Source organism: Podarcis erhardii, assembly GCF_964252035.2.
Source record: "Podarcis erhardii genome assembly, chromosome: 4".
NCBI lineage: Eukaryota > Metazoa > Chordata > Lepidosauria > Squamata > Lacertidae > Podarcis > Podarcis erhardii.
The window spans coordinates 63,536,537-63,559,432 of NC_138508.1; the positions used below are offsets into that span (position 1 = coordinate 63,536,537).

General features: G+C 39.8%; 1 protein-coding gene across 6 annotated transcripts in view; it reads right to left on the reverse strand.

Annotated features, from left to right (window-relative positions):
* IL1RAPL1 (interleukin 1 receptor accessory protein like 1) overlaps nucleotides 1–22,896 on the reverse strand; it is a 676,350-nt gene that overhangs the window by 155,478 nt on the left and 497,976 nt on the right. For all 6 annotated transcript variants that reach the window (XM_081858879.1, XM_081858875.1, XM_081858874.1 and 3 more), the window contains one exon: nucleotides 6,744–6,818. In XM_081858879.1, the coding sequence (XP_081715005.1) occupies nucleotides 6,744–6,818 (75 nt within the window). The remainder of the gene's footprint in view (nucleotides 1–6,743; nucleotides 6,819–22,896) is intronic.

The following is a 22,896-nucleotide window of genomic DNA, read 5'->3' on the forward strand; positions in this document are numbered from 1 at the left end:
CACTAGATATGGGGATTTCCTTACGGCTGCCAAGTTGTTTTTTTTCAGGTTAGGCCTTTGTAATTAATTGAGGATGAATAGAGCTGTTTCTTGGCAAAGAAATTCACTCAACTAATGATCAAATACTACTAATTGCATCATAGTTTCACCAAGGGTCACGTCTCACTAGAATTCCTGCTAATAGCTGTCCAAGATAGACAACAGCTACAGGAGTTTGCAAATCTTATTATATCTCATGACTTTCACACATTTGTGTGAACATGCATTTGTCAGCATTCATCCCAAACAATTTCCCCTTCCTTTAGCCCACTACTTCCATTCCATAATGGTCAGTTTAGTTGACTCCTAAGGGGCATGCATAGCTTTTATTTCTTGTTGTGACTGCTGGATTGTTACAGGACTACACAGAGCGGAATATATCTGAATCACAGTTTCATACAACAGCAGCAAATCTTTCATTTGAGAGATAATACTTCAGAGTCAACTTTTTTTTGCGCCTTAGACAAGCCAATTAACACTTTAAAAAAATAGTAACAATAAGGAAAGAAAAACACTGGATGGCTCCGGCTTCTCTAAGACCTCTGACAAAGATCTTCGTACACTTAATGAGAAGTGGTTTGCAGACAAAATTTCAAACATTTTACAAGTGCAAATATCATTCTAAGTGTTACAGCTTTAGAAGGGTCGTTGTTTCTCATACTTAATTAGAGCTAAAGATTTCATTGCCAAGTTTTTCTTATTTAAAAAAGGTACCAAAGGGACCAATATCAATACAATAAAACTTAATCAGCTCCCTTTGTAGGTCATATGACCAACATTGTGCCAGAGGAACTGCTGACACTGTGTAGGAAGTCTCCTGATCATGAAGTGATCAGATTTAGTTATTCCACTTGTTCTGTAATTTTATCAGAACTTCCAATCAGGGATAACTTCATGAAAACTTCAGGGATTCAGAACAACTAGCTGCTATGCAGCACCCCAAAGGAACACAAGCTAGTTCAAAATACTTGCCATATGACTCTGGAATACATTTCATTATATTAACCGGCCACTTTGTAGTTGCAGCCACAGCTTTTGTAACTGCAATAATAGCAGAAAGGGCAGCTGCTGCATCCCAACAGATCTTGATTCAGATAATACATTCTCAGTGCAACGTGTTCCTGGGGACACTCAGAGGACATCACTAGGAGACAAAGCTGACCATGTGAACTAGGCCTGTGATTTATATTCATGACAAGGGCCAGCTACTAACATTATTTCCCAATATTAAAGGATACAAACCATAAATCATGAGCTTCTTGCATAAGGAAATCAGTGCTCTCCTAGGAAGCTGTGATTTATACGATGCACTTTAATCAATGTTTGACAAATATTTCATCTCTAGCTACATTTGGACTTGGGGAAAGCAGATATTTGTGGCTATGTGTGAAGAGAAAACTTCCTGCAAAAATGGATACATTTGGTAGCATGCAGACACTGGTGCACTTGGCAAGAGTTTATTACAGGCAAAGTAGTGTTTCAGTTGAAAAGTAAAGAAAGGAAATGAAGGGTTGTAAACTGACCAGGCTAGCAAAATCAGAAAGAAAGAAAGAAAGAAAGAAAGAAAGGAAGGAAGGAAGAAAGAAATCCTGATTTGAAAGTATTTATTTTTTATTACATAAACTTAGATCAAAACTGAATATAGGAACATAAGCATCAGGAATACGTTTTTGTCAGTAAGAGCTGTTCAACAATGGAACAGACTTCCAAAAGAGGTGGTGGACTCTCCTTCCTTGGAGGTTTTTAAGCGGAGGTTGGATGACCATCTGCCATGTATGATCTAGCTGAGACTGCTGCATTGCAGGGGTTGGGCTAGATGACCCCTGGGGTCCCTTCCAACTCTACAATTTTTCGACTGTGATTCTATGATCCTGAAATCTCAAGGTTAGATGGTACCCTTTCAATCTGCTGTCCAAGTAAACTGGGACTGTGAGACTTCCCATAGGTGACTGAATCAAGGTCAGCATAGATTTCATACACAGCAGTTACTGAACAGAGAGAATCCATCCTTTTTTCTAAGACTCGTTTTCCTTCACACCACTCGAGAATGAAAGATTTGTATCTAATTTAAAGTAGTGTGTTTAGTGCTGAGTCTGCTTTTATTTACAATCTACCCTTCAGCTCCTCTGCTAAAAGTGAAATGGCAATTGCTTTTAAAACGACCCATTTTCATGGCGCTTCTATGTTAAAATTGTACTGCAAATATCAAAAATAGAAAAAAAGGTTTATTGAGTCCAACTTGGTGAACTGAATGTCCCTACATTGTTAAGAGTATTTCTTTCTATTTATCTTCTTAGAATTTATTAATCTTCCTCAAAGGTTTCAGTTGCTAATTTACTAATCAACTGTAAATTTCCAATTAATGAAGTAATGATAATTTGTTGAAGGAACAAACTTATTAGCAACATGATTTTAAGCTCATACAAAAAGCTGAGATGCCATATGAACTTATAAATGTAAGCAATAGATTTATAATGAATTGTAATTATTTGTCGAACCTTAATTATCTGTAGAAAGATTGCTGAGTTAAACCGTTTCTATAGTTAAAAAAAATAAATTCAGAGTTCTGACTCATAGTAATGTTAAGTTGCGGTTCTTACTTTGAAGTGAGTATGATTCACATCACGGATACTGGGACTGCAAATACATAATGCTTTAAAACCACATTCAAAGCACACATTTTCCCCTCCAAAGAATTCTGAGCACCGTACAGTGGTGCCCCGCAAGACGAAAAACTCACTAGACGAAAGAGTTTTCCGTTTTTGAGGTGCTTCGCAAGACGAATTTCCCTATGGGCTTGCTTCGCAAGACGAAAACGTCTTGCCGCTAAGCCGCTAATAGCCGCTAAGCCACTAATAGCCGTGCTTCGCAAGACGAAAAAATTCGCTAGACGAAAAAACTCGCAGAACGAATTAATTTCGTCTTTCAAGGCACCACTGTAGTTTGTTAAGTGTGGCTGTGAATTACATTGCCCAGAATTCTTTGAGGGGTGGTGGTGGAATGTGTGCTTGGAATGTGCATAGCTTGGGTAAAGAAAGATTCTGCCCAAAGGACTTCCTAAACATATGCACCTGTAGCTGAGCTGAGACTATGGTATTAAGTCTGCCAATAAATCCTTTTGCTCCTTCTCCCACTGTAAGAAATTATAGTGGATGCCTCCTTCCCAGTAGCCCAGGTGCTCTGTGTCAGAACTCCGCTCGGCCAAGCCGATAAGGCCTCGTCTTCCTCCGAGCTGAGCCTTTGAAATTGCTTCTGACGATTGATAAGGCCTCAAGCATATTCTATCCAGCAGGGTTCCCAGCACAGGGAAGAGACAAGAGGTTTGGCTACATTGTAAAGAGTTTTATTTCTAAACTACGCAGAACAGAAAAGACATCCTCTCTCTATGAAAGCAGAGAGCAACTGAACAAAGGAAACAGGAAACCACTAACGTCACATCCCGTCTCCTTTTCCCGTGTGGTCTCTGGAATGTAAACAGAGTCCTGTGACTCCACGCAGCTGCACAGAAACTAACACTCTGCAGGTGTCCACCAACTTCCTCCTTGTTCAAATTCCTTCTGTAAAGAAGGAACCACGCATTGGTTCTGTGCTGGGCTTTTTCCTATTGGGCACCTCTTCTCTCAGTCAGGTTCCTTTGCTCCTCCTCATCCTGGCAGTGTCTGCCTGCTTAGTTTGGACACTCTTCTCTGTTTAACTCTCCCTTTGTCTACACTCTGGTGCAGCTGAGCTACCTTTCAGCTATTTCACTAGGCTTACCAGAATGGCATCCTGGTAGATTGATGAAGGTTGCTGCCATTGTAGTTGGAATACCCTGGGGACCTTTCTATTACTGAACGAGGCAGTAGAGATGTTTCATGATGTAGTGTCATCCCTGTTGTACCATCGTGTATGGAGCAGAACTCAGCTCATTGCAGCTTTGTTGCTTAAAGCAGATGTTTTCATTTAAGAGAAAGGGGAAAATCACAAACCCACAGGTACCTTGTGTACTGATGGTAAACCCCACTGAATGCCCATGCCCCAAATAATTAGATGTTGCGTTTCCACCATGAAGATTGTTGAAAATCCTTGCTTTTGTTTAGTCCAGCAAAATCTGGAGGGTCCACAGGTTTTCCAGCCTTTATCTAACACAATCCTTGGACTAGTGGGGTGTTTTGAAAATATTGTTACCTATGCTCCAGCTTTAAGCAGGAGGTTCTAAGCAGCTAAAAAAGAAAAGAAAAGTGACAAAGAGCACAACTCCAACTCTTTTTTCATTTAGGCTGAGATGTGAAAGAATGCAGGCTGTGCTTTAGGTTGTCTGTTAAAATTTGTGGGAAAGTGAATCTAATTTTCTCTGTCTTCTTTGGTTTCAGAAAAGGTTTTTAGGCACCTCCTTTGGAAGCAAAACTGAGACTATTTCCTAAAAGATGATGACATCTTTGTGCTGTCTTGTCTAGTGAAGTGGAGCAAAACTCCTGCCAGGGGAAACTTATTTTGTTGTTTCTATAAACTGTATGGCCATTGGGGAGTTTTGTTTGGCCTGCCACAACTAACTGCTTTATAATTCTGCCTCAGTGAGGGAAGCGGTTGAAGATACAAGACAGATTTCTATGAAACCCTACTCCACAATTTTCTCTTACAAATTTCTCATATATTTTCACAGACAGCTTGGTGTCTTAAGCATTCACCTATTCCTTGTAGCAGTAAAAACAAACAAACCAAATATTGAGAGGTTGATCCTCTTGAGTAGAAAATAACCATGCGTATTATTAAAAGCCCCTCTGCAACTCAAATCCTAAATGCATTATTTAAACACAGATACTGATTAATTCAAATGAACCACTTAGTAAAAGCGGAGAAGAGCTTGTATTATCTTATTCTTGACCTCCATTAGCTTTCCTGTCAGAACTTGATTGAAACCTGTTCAAGAGAGTTAGTACATATGGTTTATACATTCTGTTTACACATTTTGAGAGATTTATTTTCAAACTGGCCTTAATTAATGTATTATTTACCATGTTGCTTTTCTACATGACGTATGTGCTTCATTGGAAACAGAATTTCCAGAATTTTCCTTTTATCTGAAATTTTAATATTTGCAGTATGCATTTGATCAGACCCACAGTGAGCTACTACTTCAACAAATGCTTTCTTATCAAAAGGTTAGACATATTTCTACCTCTCATAGGACTAGCCATTGCAAACCCAATGCTTTCTTATGTTCTGTGGTAAGTTTATAAAAATGTGCCTTCCCATTGTAAATAGAATACTGCTTCTCAGGTCAGGTTCAGAACTTCCGGCGCTGTCCACACATATGAGAATATGACCGTAATAATTTATCTTTAACACACCTAGAACTGCAGAACTCAGAAGCCAAACAGGAACTTGCAGTATGCCAATTAACTGTTTGGAGTCAGAAATTAGTACCAGCTTAATTATAATTTGCCAATCTAGTAATGCTTCAAAGATGCCTAATAAGATGTCTAATATTTCACATTCCTTGATCATAATTAAGTAAGACAGATGGTATGCAGTTAAACACAAGAGTCATCATAGTAATACAACAAAACATCAATGGTAATATTTAGAAGCCAAACTTGTACTCTGCAAAGTCAGGCAGACGCATAAATTCCATTGATATGATCACATACAAGGCTAGAATAAATCATTGCTTGTTCTTTTAAAAAGACATAATATTATAGAAAGTGCAACTGACTACCAACAAATATTATTTTCTTCAAACAATCTAATGTATATTGAAGCCCTGTTCTGGCAATATTGAGATTCTAATATCATAAGGGTAGTGTTTTTTCTGAGGAAGTTAACTTTTCAGGTTTTTAAGCAGAGGGTGCTTTCATAAATGGCTCTATATGTAAAAACAGATGCTTTAAAATGGTGCCAAAGTCCATCATGTAAGGCCTTTACTATGAAAAAAGTTGAGAATTAGTCTTAAGACAAGTAATAACTTGTAGTTTCCAAGTGAACATATGACAAAGACCCAAAAACCACATTCATTAAATGCCACTAACATAGCCTAGACCTGCCATGGCAGTGGAAGATAGCATTAAAAATTAGCAGTGGTGACAACACTCTATTCTGTAGTTACCAAAGAGTCACAAACATAACGCAGGGCATTTCACAGTGAATTATAAACCATTGAAATTCAGTTATAATCTGACAATCTGACAAAATGAACAAAGTAAATGCTCTTTTGGAGATATGAAAATATGACTTAATATAGCTTAAAAGTCCATGTATGGGTAAAACAAAAATTCAGTACATTTGGTTCAAAGTCAACAAACCATGTAGCACTCAGAATCATCAGGAAAATTGGCTTCTGTACTTGCAATACTCACAGCCTTCCCAAATATTTCCGATTATAAATCTTATCAACACTGACCATTGGCAGTTATAGCCCCAAAACATCAATTGAGCTCTTCAATTTGACTTCTCCTCTACTTTTAGTTAACTTCCCTTAACTATTACTTGTAAACAGAATAACTGCAAACTACGGAAAGAAAATGACACCATGCTTTTTAACAAAGATCAGTTATAATATTAAATACAATAGAATCAATGCAAATGTGTCATTATTATAACCTAACCTCAAACATATCTGCGCAAAAGCACAGTGCAATGTCATCTCTAGTTTTAATTTTAATTGTTAATGCCTTCATCAAACATTAAGACACAGCAGACATCAGCACTTCCTGAATGCAACTTACCCAGCTGTGTCTCCTGAATTGTCAGTTTACTCTCTGAAGGATATAAAAGCTTTGGTGGTTTTTCTGTTAGTGGTGCTGCAGGGAGAAAAAAAGAAGCATGGTCATTCTGAATATTCCTGAATAAGAATATTTTGACACCTGAAATCAGGGTATACTTTAAATAAACAGGAGTCCCCTAGCTCTCCGCTCCCCCCCCCCCGCAGTGTTTTCTGAAACAGTATTAACAATTGCTTTGATTTTAACAACATTTTCATTGGCGCATGTCTTGTGCACTTATACCATTATTTTCCCACTTTGAACAAACAAGTTTGGTAGGGTTTTGCAGTGTTTCATACACTATGAATTTTACATGCAGAGAAGGAATGACAGAAAAAGCCAGGGGGAAAAAACAGAAAGAAGGTTGGGACAAAAGCAAATGGATTTATACAGAGTGGAATTAAGAAGGAAGAAAATTGTGGTGAAGACTCAGAATTGATATAGAAGGTGGAAGGAAATTACTATATGGAATTAAAGTATGGGGTATGCATTAGTGAGAAAGGGAAAAAAATTAGTGATTTTAGTAAAGGTATTTCAAATAGATTAAGATGAATAATAAACAGGAGTGAGGAAGAGCCGCAGTAGTTTGAGAAAGAAATGTATACAATGTTTTTTGCAGAAATGTGTCATTCTACAACCTTTTTTTATCTCCTTGTTCAATTAATTTAATACTCAAAACCAAAATATCTGTGTACAAGGCAATTTGACACAAATGGGGGCACTTTAAAGTTACCTCTGATTATATTTTTTATTTATTTACAAAGGAAGATAAACTACCCTTCAATGTGAGATGAGCAGCTTCTCTAAAAACATATTTTTTAACGATAGCTTTACAGTTACCCATATAAATGTATTGAATTTATACCCCACCCTTCCTCCCTGAAGAGCCTAGACCAGCATGTAGATGGGCCCAGTAGTGGACTTTGGGTCCTCAAATTCCCATGGTGCCCTGTGTGACACTAAAATTCGGCACCCCCTGCCTCTCACGCTCCATTCTGCAGCATTGTTGTGGCGTCCCCTGCAGCATGGCTCCCAGTGCCACTGCTGTGGTTGCACCACCCTAAAACTGTCTCCGCTGCACCAGACATTGCAGAGAAGCTCTAAAAGAAATCCAAGCATGAAAGACTCATCATTTCCTTATCTTTTTCCAGCACTTAATTTCTAAGTTGGGAGCTGCTGAAGCTTAAGTCTTTCTGAAAGTCACACCTTCTATGCAAACTGACATTTATCAGGGATAAACTACATGAAACTTCACTGTGCGTGCAATAATAAAGTGGGACCTGCCATAAAATGTTGCAGTACAGAGTAGTATTAGGCCAAAGTATTCAGCCAGAGGGTTCCCCCGCCCCCAGGTTTTTGTTGGTGGGAAGAGTGGCTCCTAAAGATTGCTACAATCTTTAGCAATGGTGGCAAATTCTTATAATGCAGGCTTCCTCAAATCTGGCCTTCCAGGTGTTTTTGGCCCCTGATCCCTAGCTAGCAGGACCAGTGGTCAGGGATGGTGGGAATTGTAGTCTCAAAACATCTGGAGGGCCGAGTTTGAGGAAGCCTGTTATAATGTGTGGTAGGGATGTGTCTCTATTCCCAAGGAGCTGCCTTATGTTTCTCTCCTTCCCCCTTAAGACACACACAAAAGCATTGCCGTCACTTTCAGCAGTGGTTGCCTATAAATGAAGGATGCTATATCATGATATGGTTTTGTTGCCAGGGGCTTAATTGGTGATGGTCCTGTTGAGAGATGGCTGCCACCAGTGGGTAGCTGGAATGGACAAAATAGAATGAAGGAAAAATATTCAGAGGACAGTAGATGAGCGTCTACAGATATGCAAAAATGTTTTATTTTATCTATGTGTAACAATACATATGAGAAATCATTTAATAGCGCTAGATAATGGGCTGTCTTTAATTTGAAATAGACATGCCTTGCTTTAATTACCTTTGCTCCGACTACTTTTCACAAAGCACCCACTTAAAATTAAAATCAAGGATGGTTGAGTATTTTAGTCTACTCCATAATTTGGCATGAAGTTTATTTTATTCAGCCGAACCAGCAGTTGAAACAGAACATAGATCTATGGTTTAGTCCTTTCCAAACACTGGATCAATCATTCTACTTTTGAGGTGCACCCAGGGCTGCTTCCCATTTCTTAAAAATCCTCTAAAAGCTGCTTGAAGCAGCTTCAGAGCAAAGCACCTCCACTGTACTGCGTAAAAATGCTTTCAGAAACAGCGCAGGAAGTGGCTGCATATCCCTGTTGGGGCATGTGCAGAGTGCCCATTCAACACGCCAACGGAGTTTGCCAATGGAACAGAAAAACACCAGACAGTTCTAGTTAGACTCAGTCCCTTTACTGACAGTATAATGCAGTTCCATAACTTACAGGTTACACACAGTGGTAATATACAGCATACAGTCTTTCCATCAGCATACAGCCTCCTTGCAGTGTTCCAACACAGACTAGGCTCTGGCCAAGGGCAGGCACCAAGAACAAACTTGCTTCAAACACAAGAATCACTCTCACAGGCTTGCTGACTCACTCTCACATGATTAACTAGTCACAGGTGCAGGATAAACACACCCAATTAACCAGCATACCTAATTTAACCTGTTCTTGTCCTTTTTCTCTGCATGCAGAAGCCCTTATCCATTAACAATCCCATCCTGTGTAATTGTACACAGTGGTAAATTCAGATGCTCCCCTGTAGTCATGTGAGGACCCTGTACATATAAAAAACCTCATAGAGAGGGGTTTGTCTTATTTACAAAGACATGTATCTTTCCATGTACACATTTCCTCATCTCCTTCTCCTTCACTATTTCCAACTACGTTATTTGTTTGGAAGGGTTGGTTGATTGGAGAAAATATTAAATCACCTGGATATGATTCTTTTTCTTAAACACACACACACACACACACACACACACACACACACACACACACTAATTTGACTGCTACCTTATCAGTAGTTTGTCATATCTTCTATTTAAAGACTCTAAGTTATCAACACAGAGACATCTTTCAGAGAATGTCCACTATGCCATTTAAATGTAGATTTGCCTTTTTTTTGTCAAGCTCAGCTCAATTATTCCTTATCAGATAGCATTTCTACAGCCACTGTTCTAAATCTCTTAAGTCGCTTCAAAGCAGACCTTCTGTCAAAGGTAAAGCAACTGCTGGAATAATCCTAGTACAAAGGACATGTAGGATAGGGAACAACAAATTCCATTTATTTAACAAACTGATACATTACTTACCTGAGGCCTTGGACCTCAGGTGGCAGCTTTCCGTGTGAAAAATAATAGACTTTTAAAACTGCACAGGGATTAGGGATGTTAGCCTCACAATACTCTTTTGGTGTGTGAGGTACAACATATCTGTAGCATCAGCCTGCCTTACAGCAGCCCTGTCATTGTAAGGGAAACCAGGCTATGAAGTACCGTAGTTGCTTGAGGTTCTGTTTCTATGGTCCCAGCCCTTGACACTCAAGATCTTACTGAGTTCTAGCATATATACAGCAGAATACTTGCCTTCTGGCTTGCTGTAGCTACTCCATTCCATAAAAGGCCTGTGAAACTGACATACCGTAAGTATACAGATATTGATTGGCTTGATAAAAATGCCGCTATATTTTCTATTGACCTTTTATTTACCTCATCGCTTCAAACAGACCAGTCCAGTCTATTACCTGCTTTCAGAGGAATTCATGTACAGTGGTGCCTTGGGTTACAGAAGCTTCAGGTTACAGACGCTTCAGGTTACAGACTCCCCTAACCCAGAAATAGTACCTTGGGTTAAGTTCTTAACCCGAGGTACCACTGTATCTAAATAACTAATTATACATCTTCACTCAGCATTCATTTGTTAATATGATGCCTTTACATTATTTCACCTATTCAATATTTTTTAGAATCACAGACGCATCTCTGAAAGCCCTCAACTTAACTGAGCTCAGTGATACCTTTTCACAGACATTGCAACCAGTAGCGCAAAATATTTATCCCATAGATCAGGGCAGGCCAACTTGTGTCCTTCCAGAGGTTAGACTGCAACTCTCATCATCCCAACCATTGCCGATGCTGCCTGGGGCTCATGGGAACTGGAGTAAAACACTATTTGAGAGGCCACAGGTTGGCCAGCCCTGCCATAGATTAAAGATAGTTAGCCTCACTAAATGTTATATTCAGCCTCCCATCTACCTTTCTCCAAGTCTGGAAGGAAAAGGAATGGGTGGTGAGAACAGTTAGGATTTGTATAAATTATGGGTACTATTAATGTAAGAAGTCCTGTCAGGAAAACCCCTTGTGCAAGTGGGCTTCTCCCCTCTCCCTCCATGTACCCTCCCAAAGTTGGATATGGGGGCTCAGGAGAACTCTATAACAGTGTGCAGTGGAGTGGGGGATTGCTCTATCTGGCAAGCCTAAATGCTTGCTGTGACAGAAATATCACCTATATATACAGTATATACATATTCATTTAAAATAAATGAATTCATTTGAATAGAGGGAGTCGTGCACAGTTGAAAGCACATAACTCTTAACAGTAGCAATCATGTGCATAATTAATGTGTCAAGAGAGCGCTGTAAAGTAGAGCACAATGCAATTTGCTCTTCTTTCAGTTTAGCACCCCTAAAAAAATTAACAGCAGTTCTAGAGCATGCATTTGAATAAGAATAGTGAACAGTGGGGAGTCAATTGCTAAACAAAGCATTTCTGAAACAGACCAACTCCCTTCAAGGTGATTTACCACCTATGTCCTACAGACTAAGAATGGCTAACAACACAATCCTAACCGTGTCTACTCATAAGTCCTGTTGAATTAAACAGGACTTACTCCCAGGTTAGTGGGTTTAGGATTGTAGCAGGTGTCTTACACCTGCCACAAAAATACCTTTAACAAATAATCTATTACAAAGTTCCCATCTACTACCAGCTTGGTTTTTTGGGGGGTTTTTTGGTTTTTTCCCCTACTACTACCAGCTTGTTCAGATATCAGATAATCATTTTCTTTTTTGTTACAGTGAGAATTTGAATAAATACTAGATTTCTAACCCATATAGTCATAACATTCTCTTTCCCTCATTTAGACAATAGGTACTGGGATGCTGAAAACTGAAGAGCTCATGTAGTGAATCCACCATGGAAACAGATGAACCATTAAGAAACAAGGGTCCTGTTGTTATGCAAATGTATTTGGCAGTAAAACTGGGGACAGAAATGCATAACAAAATGTAGGAACTGTGTAGGCAAAACTGTTTCCAAATGACTGTTCACAAAGTTTCAAAGTAATGTGGCCCCTAATGACCAGGGACAGGTTGGGAGTATTTGGGGTGGAGAACACATGTGCAAACAGATGTTGAGATTCCTCATTATCTGCTCATCTCTAATTGAAGCTGACATGACATTTGAGCTAGTCTAGTAACTAAGGGAGGCTGCACATATTGCTTCTTTTCTATATTAGTCTTCTTGAACATTCACAGCAATTCCCAGTGCTCGGCCAGGGAAAAGATAAATGCTCTAAAAATCTACAATAACCAAAATGGTGCCCTCACAGATGGATATGCTGTCTTTAAAAAAAACGCTACCCAGGAAAAACAACAAAGACTGATGGGAAGAAATATATTAGCTTCAAATGTTGCAGTGCAAGATTAACACTTTATTATGGATTTTGCACAATGCATCTATATAAGCTTCTGATCTGAATTATATCCATTCTCACTTTGGTGACTGTACATTCCTACAATGATTTATAAGGCAGGGCATTGTATTATCCCATTTTTCAGAAGAGAATGTTGTCAACTAAGTGGCTGTCATAAGGGTCTCCAGTTAGGCTCTAGCTGACTTATAATTTAAACCCCTGTCTTCAACATGCAACCCACTTCTCTGAAATAAAATATGAAACTTTTGAACTGTACAGCAAAATTTAAGGTATTGCAAGTCTTTCCTAAGATTCAAAAGGTCTTCTGATTTCTTAAAATGCTTAAAACTGTTACAAATAAAGTAGTGCAACACCTTGAAAAGGGTTGTGATATAAATCTACTAAAATGAAAAAAGGGAATGACATGATTCAGTTGTCTTATTTAATACAATGTACTGCTTGTCAGGACAATGCCAATTGAATATCTGTCTATTCAAGCCCTTTTTTCATTCTTAAAATGGTCGTTCCAACTGTAATACTGCTAATGTTGCACTACCTAATTGTTTTCTAAGTCCTTCCAATTCTCTTAAATATAATAGAGCAGATACTATTATACTGAACTAGCTTTAACTGACACTCAGCATTACATCATTAAGCTGGTAACTTTCTGTAAATTATATCTGCTCAGCATTCCTTTCCCCCCTCTTTTTTTCTTGAGAGCAGGAAGTAAACTCTCCACAAACTTGCTTGTATTTAGCAGTCTGCAACATAGAACAGTCACTTTTCAAAGGTGGAATTGTAATCCTGGGCAAACGAGGTTGGGTGGCTTAGGTTGATATAACTGCTTGCCCTTCCTATAGCTCCACATGCTCATGGGATGTGGGTCAGACAGGCAACGAAGCTAAAGGCAGGATGAATAGGTGGAATTCCAACTCATCCTGTAGGCAGACCACCATGCAGCTTAAAGAATTCTGAGAGTAAAGGAGAATCTGTCTGCTGAGCAAAAATTTCAGCCCATACACTGGCAACCTCTCACCTAGACCACTGCAGTCCTTTTCTCTTTGGTCTTCTGTGGTGCCATCTTGGCCTGCTTACATGTATCTAGCATTCTGCAGTCAAACGATTCCATCCCTTCCTTGCTTTGATCAAGTAGTTTTGCACCTTAAATCCCTACACTAGCATTCTGTCTGCTCCTGATCTGTCCAGTTCTGTGGGACATTGAGACATTAGTGGAACAGGTGAATGCACATCAAAGCACAGAGCAGAAAAGAACAGAACCTTGGACAGTTCAAAGGGCAGCCTGCAGTCTGATCTGTTTTCCTCCTAAGAGGCAGATAAAGATGTTGCCTCTGCAGAAAGCTAGAGCCAAATGAAGTCTTATGTGGACTGTCAAGACCTGGAGTTTGATAGGTTCCCTGGTAGAGCCAGCTGACCACAGATGTCTGTGCAAGTTATCAATGTCATAAATTGACAAAAAGGGTGAGGGGACCATATCCTTTTCAGTGTATAGACGTTTCACTGCCTTGTTAACAGGAGGTGATGCCCATGTCTACTAGAATATCAAAAATATTTAAAAGCCAGAGATACGAGAAACGCCAAAATACGAGAATGGCCAAAATATTTTGAAATTTTAGAACAAGAAAGTGGTAAATTTAAATTACAGAGCTATGAGAAAATAAAGTCTAAAGTACGAGATTGGCTCCATTATTATCAAATAATGGAGACTTTTAAACAAGACAGGAAAATTGGTTTCCAGGTGGAGAAATCGAAACTAGAGACAGAATTGTTAGAACCCAATACTAAGAATTTATCAAGAATGTATAACCTATTGCTGAAGTGGAATACAATAGACGAAACTGTTAAGCCAGCTATGATTAAATGGGCACAGGACATAGGTCATGACATTATGTTCGCGGACTGGGAACAGGTATGGACCACCGGTATCAAATTTACGGCATGTAATGCCTTAAAAGAAAATATTATGAAAATGATTTATAGGCGGTACATGACCCCAGTCAAGCTCGTGAAGATTTACCATCTGCCCAATAATAAATGTTGGAAATGTAATGAAGCCGAAGGTACCTTCTTTCACCTTTGGTGGACCTGCCCAAGGATTAAGGCCTTCTGGGAAATGATTTATAATGAAATGAAGAAGGTACTTAAATGTACTTTTCAAAAGAAACCGGAGGCATTTCTCCTAGGCATGGTTGGCCAATTGGTTTCAAAGAGGGATAAGATTTTCTTTATGTACGCCACTACAGCAGCAAGGATCCTTCTAGCAAAGTATTGGAAGACACAAGAATTACCTACACTGGAAGAATGGCAGACGAAAGTGATTGACTTTATGGGACTGGCAGAAATGACCGGCAGAATCCGCAACCAAGAGAAAGAGACAGTGGAGGAAGATTGGAAGAAGTTTAAAGTATATCTTAAGAACTGTTGTAAAATAGAGGAGTGATAAAATGTCAAGGGGAAGGAAGATGCAGAATTGCAGCTAAAACTGTTTGATGATTTAAGGTGAAATTGAGAATGACAATGAGTTTAAATTTAAAATTTAATTGGCAAAAAGGGTTGTTGAAAAACTGCAAAATAAGGATGCAAAAAGGGTGAGGTACGGGGAAGTCCGAGAAACGAGGCGTATGAAAATGAGGTTAAGAAATGATATTTTTTGGGTGTGTTTGTATTTGTTGATGTTTGTGTGTTGTTGCTGTTTAGTGTTAAAAATTGGAAAATTAATAAAAAATTATATATATATATATAAAAAAAGAGAAACGCCCCTCTTATGTTCCTTCACTTATCCCCTCCCCCCTCCTGAATTCCACTTCTCCTGATCTTTGCTTTCGCTGGAATTTCTAAACGTATTTGTGAAACCATACCATGTAACTCAATACGTTCTTGGACTGGTTAGAACAGAACTAGTGTGCTAACAGGACTTAATTCTATTGAGTACTCACCCCCCTCATCTCCTTCCCTTGCTCCCTGTTCTGCCTTTTCCTTAGTTGTCCCCCGCCCCTTATACAGTGATTTGTATGAAACATTGTTTGGAAAAAGAATGAATAAAAATCTTAATTTTAAATTCCAGAATTGTTGGCCATGCAGTTTGTTTCAGCTTTCAATTCCTTCAGCTCATTTGTATCCCACCCCGCCCCCACATTAATAAAACACTATGGAAATCCACATTGCTAGGTCCAAAGGAGATACTCAACTGTGCGACGATGTTCTTCATAAAGCTACCCAGTCACTCTTTTGCAAGTAATGTAGTTCTTTGCTGCCATACCTGTTGCAAGGAGGCTATACCAGGCTTTATTTCTCTATTGGAAATGTGTGCTAAGATTTTACCTCTCCACTGCCTTGAATTTGAGGTAAAAAAGAAAAAAAGAAAAGACTAAAGTGGTCACAAAATGCTCACATCAATCATTGCTGAAAGCAAAGGCCTTTCCACACACCCCATTCTTAGCTGGAGCTTTGAGTTGCCTTTTTGCTTATCTTCCTGTTGTAACTTCTTATCCGTGAAATGTTTGGGAGTGAAACACTGGGCTATTTCTGTTTTCTCTGGATTTATTGTGTATCTTGTTTTCTATCACTGAGTAGGAACAACAGGATTAAATGGAAGTAGCAGAGCTGCATGTCAAATTGCTTCACTAAAGCATGACTCGTGCGCAGAGGGAAACAAATGGACACTTCTCTTGTGCTGTGTAATTCTGACAGCCCACTTAAAGGAGGGTTATAGGACTGTGTGGAACCCACAAGTGCCTAACTACGTATTTTTATACATATGTACCATTATCACAACTAAGGTGCTTGTTTGTTTGTTTCTGTAAGGCCCTTAAATATCCCTGTTCAAACAAGTTTATGTCCAATGAACACGTGGAAGCAGATAAGCAGCCTATGACCCTTCCCTGACTTCACACATAATTTTCCAACTTCCATCTAGTATTTTTTATCATTTCCGCCCCATCTTTCACAATCAAATTGTCTCAAGGTGCTATCATCATTCTGATGAATCTTTAAACAGATGTTGTTCTGTTCATATCAAAAGCAGAAGGCTGAAGAATAAAAGTAAGTAAAAATATTCCAGCCTTTTATAAGTGTTGGTCCATATTCATTTATTTATCACCACTACTAATTGATTTTCCTATTTATACCCCACCTTCTAAATGACTTAACAACTTAACAATTTATTTTAAATACAATGAGTTACCAGGAAGGATTGTATGTACATACAAATTTACCTCCCCTAAGGTTTTCAGACATCCCAGTTCCAACTGCTGCTGCTAATGAAAGCCTGGGAGATGAGCTTGCCCTGAAATGCATGCTGGTGCAGCCAGAATTTAGTCTCTCACCGAGTAAGGTTTATGTACCAGTGCTACTGCTGCTGCCTCAAATAATTTTGGGTTCCTGATACAAGAGGTACTGGAGGAGTAAAGGTTTTCACAATGCTCACCCCATCCTTCAGGTGCTCCACTGCTTACCTCATGAAGCAAATCCCCCTTCCTGGTGGCCTTCACAGCTTTTGGACTACAACTCCCATCATCACCATCCATTAGCTATGCTGGCTGAATCTGAGGGGACCAGATGTTCTAAGAGCTTTGACAGTGAGTGAAGGTTATGGGAATTAATACAGTAGCTGCTACCTATGAATCAGGACTGTTTTCTGCCCCAGCTTCTTACTGCTCACTAAACTCTGTTGCCTTTTGAGCTTCTGACACTTCTTCCTCCTAGTCTGCCCCCTCTTTTCTCTATGACCACTCAATGTCATCCCACCACCAATTCCCTGGCTTCTTCAGCTGGTGTCTCAACCACACTTCTGCATCCAGCCAGTCCATGACATAGGAGCCAACAAGAAGTGCCTGATTGTGACAGCACTCTTACCACTTGTGACTACCCACAAATGGTTTTCAGAGGCACACTGACTCCAACTGGGGACGAAGAACATAGACCTCATGCTTAGAGTCCACTGATAGCCTCATCCTCCAACATTTGAAAGAGTATGAAATCTGTTGAGAACTAGTTCTGATCCACACACTTGTTCAAGAGATGAGGATCAGGGCATTTGATATACCAATTTGCAAAGATCAAAGCCCTATTTAACCTATTTAACTGTCAATGACTGTAAATCCATTTATGACACATAACTCTGCAAACCAACTGAGGAGCTGTGAAGCTTTGTAATATACAATCATTAGCATAGCTAGGGTGGTGGGCAGGGGAAAAACAACACCTGACTGTTGATGCTTTCCTCTTATAGAATAGACAATGAGGGGAAAATTCACATTTTTGGCTTTTGGGGTTTTTTTTTATTTGTTTTTGTTTTGCTTTAAGCAACCAAGCAAAAACAAGGCAGCTGTTTTTATGTGCTCAGTCCTGGAAGGTTAGCATAAATCCCAGGAGAAACAGATCAGCTTCTCAAGTGCAGATGAGGCAGGCAAAGGTAAATGATAAATAGCATCAGATGCCCCCACAATTTATCATAAGGTTCTCCTTCCTTATGTGCTATGCTATACACACAAAAGTATATACACATGGCTTATCAAGGCAGTCATCCAGTCAAAGATGGCTTTAACCCTGCATAATCCTTATCTAAACACTTTTTGAAGTCTCAGCCCCTCAGGAATACTTGCTTTTGGGGTCTCTCGGCAGTTCTCTATTGTTACAGGGCAGTGGGAAGAAACATCTGTTATAGTGTCTGTGTGGTGTTTTTTTAAAAGCTGTTACTACAAAATGGTAATTCTCCAAAGAGTGGGGAATGTGGCATATAGCAATATAGTTGGGCTCCTTTTAAAAACTACCTACTATAGAAATCAAATCAATATGGAGAGTGCTCTTATACTATTTTCAATGTGCATGCATCTCTTTCTGCAGTTACTTGGCAACAGACTGAGATTAGAAATCGTAAGCACTTGCTCTACAAAAATGCTACAGGAACTGGTGGTTACACAATCACCAATTTATTCCCAGTTGCACCGAAAGGACCTTGTGGTTCTGAAGAAAACAAGATTTATATGATAAAAGGAATTCACAGAAGGTCAAGCCCTACACAATGAAATTGATTTTTTTTTTTGCTGTGGAAGAAACCAAACCAAAATTTCACAGTAGACAAAATGGTTTAGTGAAAAAGACACTAATACGCTAGTAAAAAAAAACCCCCCAAACAAAACATAGTATATTAAATGAAGTTTTTGTTTCTGCATTCCAAAAACAACAGCACAGTTTTTCAAGCCTTGACAGCTTTCTTCTAGCGCTCCACACTTTCCTACAAGTAAACCCCACTGAACAAAGCAGGATTGAAGTAAACATGTATAGGATTCAGAGCTATTTCTGAGTGCACATGATTAGGATTATGCTGAACAACTGATGTCACACACACATTGAATTTGGAGTACACTATTGCTCACAATGGGAATAAGTAAACATGCATAGGACAGACTGTAAAGTCACATTCAGAATGGGCAGGAGGGTTTGTGTGTATTTATACGGGTATTTAATTCCATATAGAATTCTCTCTGAAATCACCATGCATGATAGGACTGTGATTGTGTTAGCACCGTGGAATGGGATGGGGGTCTGTGACCATGAACTACGCAAAAGATATTGGGGGGCCCAAAACAGCCCATCCTCCATGAGCTGGACAGGTCTGAGAGTATAGGATGACCAAACAGCCAGGCCCACAAGAATGCAATCATTTGTGTGAGAAAAGAGGTGAAATATTATCACTTGCCACAGCACAGTGCCCCCTCTCAGTAAGTGAGAATTCAAGGGTTTACCCACACTATTACCCTTGAGAGCTTTGCCAGTGTGTACAATGGCATTCCTAATAATACCTTTCTGATTTCATTCTAAAAGTAGTATTTTAAGGAATATAGCAGCATCTATAATATGCATTAATGACACTGATACCTCACATTTTCTCTAAGAAGCTCAATATAGTATTACATAGTTCTCTCACTCTTCATTTTACCCTCACAACAATCCTGTGAGGTAGGCTAGGCTAAGAGGCAGTGACTAATCCAAGGTCACGCAATGAGCTTCATGGCTTGAGGGGATTCAAACTCTGATATTCCAGATCCTAGTCCAACACTCTAACAGCTATACCACACTGCCGTATTATGGCACCTTGAGTGTCAGTGGTGCTTTGGAGTTTGTGAAAGGTAAATACTTGAATACTAAATGTATAGAAGGCTAGAACTGTCTATGTGCTACTGCTGAACACATATCAGTGATCAGAAATTACTAAAAAAAAATCCTTCCAGTAGCACCTTAGAGACCAACTAACTTTGTTAATGGTATGAGCTTTCGTGTGTATGCACACTTCTTCAGAAATTACTATTCTTGGTAATTTTTTAATCTAATTAATCTATCAAAACCTGTAAACTAAGCTTCTTCTCCAAAACTCTCCACTTAAATGCTCCCCCAACAGCAAAAGTTCTATCACTGCAACTCTGCTGCATAATATATTGCCACTATTTATCATTTCAACGACATTTTCCAGTGTACAAATTGCCTTGGAATTGCTTTAGCATTCATATCTTGTTTATCCTCACAATAAGCTTGAGAAGTAAGCGACTATGCTGAGAGACTGTGACTTGCCTAAGGGCAGCGATATGAGCTTTTTAGCTCTGCAGGGATTTGAACCTGGTTTCCCCATGTCCAAAAACATTTTGTAAACATCGCATGACAACTGGAAGCAGTCAGATACACTCATACCCCGAGATCTGGGTTTTTTTAAGAGACAGCCAACTTTCTTTGAATTCTTTCCACAAATCCCCACGACTATAGCACATTAACTGCAGAGTCTTGAATAATCCCATTATCAAAGCTGATTTGCACCACATCTTTCCAGTTATCCTTCTGCTCAATCAAAGTTGATACTATTCACTCTCCTGAAAGCCATTCTTGTACTTAGATGTATGCTTACAACCATTTCGCACACCAAAACTGTTTCACAGAATTTAACAGGGAAATAAAACCAGCAATTGTGTGCTGCCACACAAGCAAGTTTGGAAGAGTCTGCTATGGATCAGTCTGCTATGAAAAGCAGACCAAACAAACTCCTTGTCCATTAGTGATGTTGGGGATGCTGCTAGAGCTGTGGTCTAAACCACTGAGTCTCATGGGCTTGCCAATCAGAAGGTTGGCGGTTTGAATCCCCGCAATGTGGTGAGCTCCCATTGCTCTGTCGTAGCTCCTGCCAACCTAGCAATTCGAAAGCACACCAGTGCAAGTAGATAAATAGGTACCACTGTGGCGGGAAGGTAAACCTAGTTTCTGTGCGCTCTGGTTTCCGTCACGGTGTTCCGTTGCACCAAAAGCGGTTTAGTCACATGACCGAGAAAGCTTTCTGTGTCCTTTACCTTTACCTATTAGTGATGTTCCAAGAGTTTGTAATTACCATACTTTTTCCGTGTATTAGACGAAGTTTTTTTTTACTCCAAAATAGTGTTTAAAAAGGGGGCTCATCTAATACACGGGCAGTACATTGGGGGACCGGGTGATTGGTTGCAGCCTCAAGCTGCAGCTTGTCAGCGGTGATTTGGTGAGTGATTGTTGCCTTGGATTGGCTGCTCCTGCATTAACTGGGCAGGTGATTGGTTGCTGCGTCAAAGGCTGCCTTGGATTGGCTGCTCCTGCATTAATTGGGCAGGAGATTGGTTGCTGCATCAGGGGCTGCCTTGGATTGGCTGCCGCTGTGGCAATTGGGTGCTTGGTTTCCGGCTTGTGTTTGCCAATGGGCAGGTGCTTGTTGGCTTCTGCGACGCAAGCAATGCTGAGCTCTTGTCTTTAGGGTTAGTGATTTTCTGCACCCTCCAAAAGCTCAAGAACCTTGGGCAATCCCCCCAAAAGCCCAACAATTCTGTGCAATCTTTCCCCAAAGCAATTCCCCCCCAAATCTCAGCAACTGTAGGCAATCCCCTCCCAAAGCTCAGCAACTCTGGTAATATAGCCATCTCCCTCCCCCATTTTCTTAAATTATAGCCCCCCCAAAATAGGGGGCGTCTTATACATGGGGGCATCTTATAGACGGAAAAGTATGGCATTACCTTGTTCAAAATGCACATTTGCTTGTAATGCATCAACATTATTATGTATTATGAAGCTGTGTCACTCATTTTCCCAATAAATTCTTCCCAAACTTTGAATGCAACACATGACTCTGCACATGCTTGTACCAGTGAGTTTTCAACTGTGTTTCAAAATAGCTTGCTTTCATCCAGGTTCTGGACAATCTGGTCCATAAGACTGTAGCTAGAAAGCCTGGATCAGGGCACAGGTGAAACTGTCTTTTTAAATTATACTTTTGTGGGATTTATATTGCAACAAAGTTTTCTATAAAATCAATCCAACACATCCAGATACGTCAGAATCAAATGCAAAGCAACCCAACCTTTTTCCATCTGCCACAATAACTACCTAAATCTGAACTTAAGAAGGCCTAGCAAAAAAAAAGTTTCAAAACCTCATTGGCTGCATAATATTTGGCAGAAGATGGTTCCAAAATCAGGGTGGTACCACCAAGAAGGCCCTGTTCCAAGTTCTGATCATACAGAACTCACTAGGTAGTAGTATGTCCAAAAATGTCTCCCCAGCAGATCTTAACTCAAAGGCAAACCAGTACAGGGAGAGGCACTCCTTCAGAAAACTGGGTTCCAAACTATTTAGTGCTGTGTAAGTCAATACCAGCACCTTTGGGTGCAGTATTGAATGGGGGGGGGTGTCAGTGAAGATCTCTCAAGAGATGGTGCCAGGTAGCATAGATGCATTCTGTACTAGATGCAATCTCTAAGTTGTGTTAAAGGGCAACCCCATGTAGAGTACATTAATTAGTTGCTTGGTTGGGCATGAATAGCTGTTATCAAGCTACCTCTATCCAGGAATGGCTGTAGTTGGTGAACTAGCCGTAGGTGGCAATGGGTACTCTGTGCCACTGTGTCCACAAGCATCCAGTGACAAAGTGAAATTAAGGAGTACTGTCAGACTACACACCTGGTCCCTCAAGGCAAGGGAAGTGTAATCCCATCCAGAAGAGGCTGATCACCCAATTCCCATACTGCTGATCCATAGTACCTTCATCTTGCTGGGATTCATCTTGAGATTCTTAGTCCCCATCTGGTCCATCTGATTCTGATGGGAAAGAGTGATAGACCTGGGTGTCATCAGCATACTGATGGTACTTCACCCAAAATCCCCTGACAATTGTTCCAAATTGTGTCATATTGGAAAGGAAACAAGAAAAATCCCTCCAGGACCCTAATATATTCAGGCTGCTGAGCTGCTTTGAAGGTGTTCAGACACGTTTTGTTGGGGACCACATGTGGCAAGAGTGTTTTTGCATAGGCAACTGATTGGCCACTGTGGAAACATAATTGTAGACTAGATGGACCATTGGCCTGATCCAGTAGGATTCTTCTTATTTTCATACATTCACAGAATTTTGAGTCCCTACATTCAGGAGCTCTCCATAGTTGTGACCTGAAGTAACAGG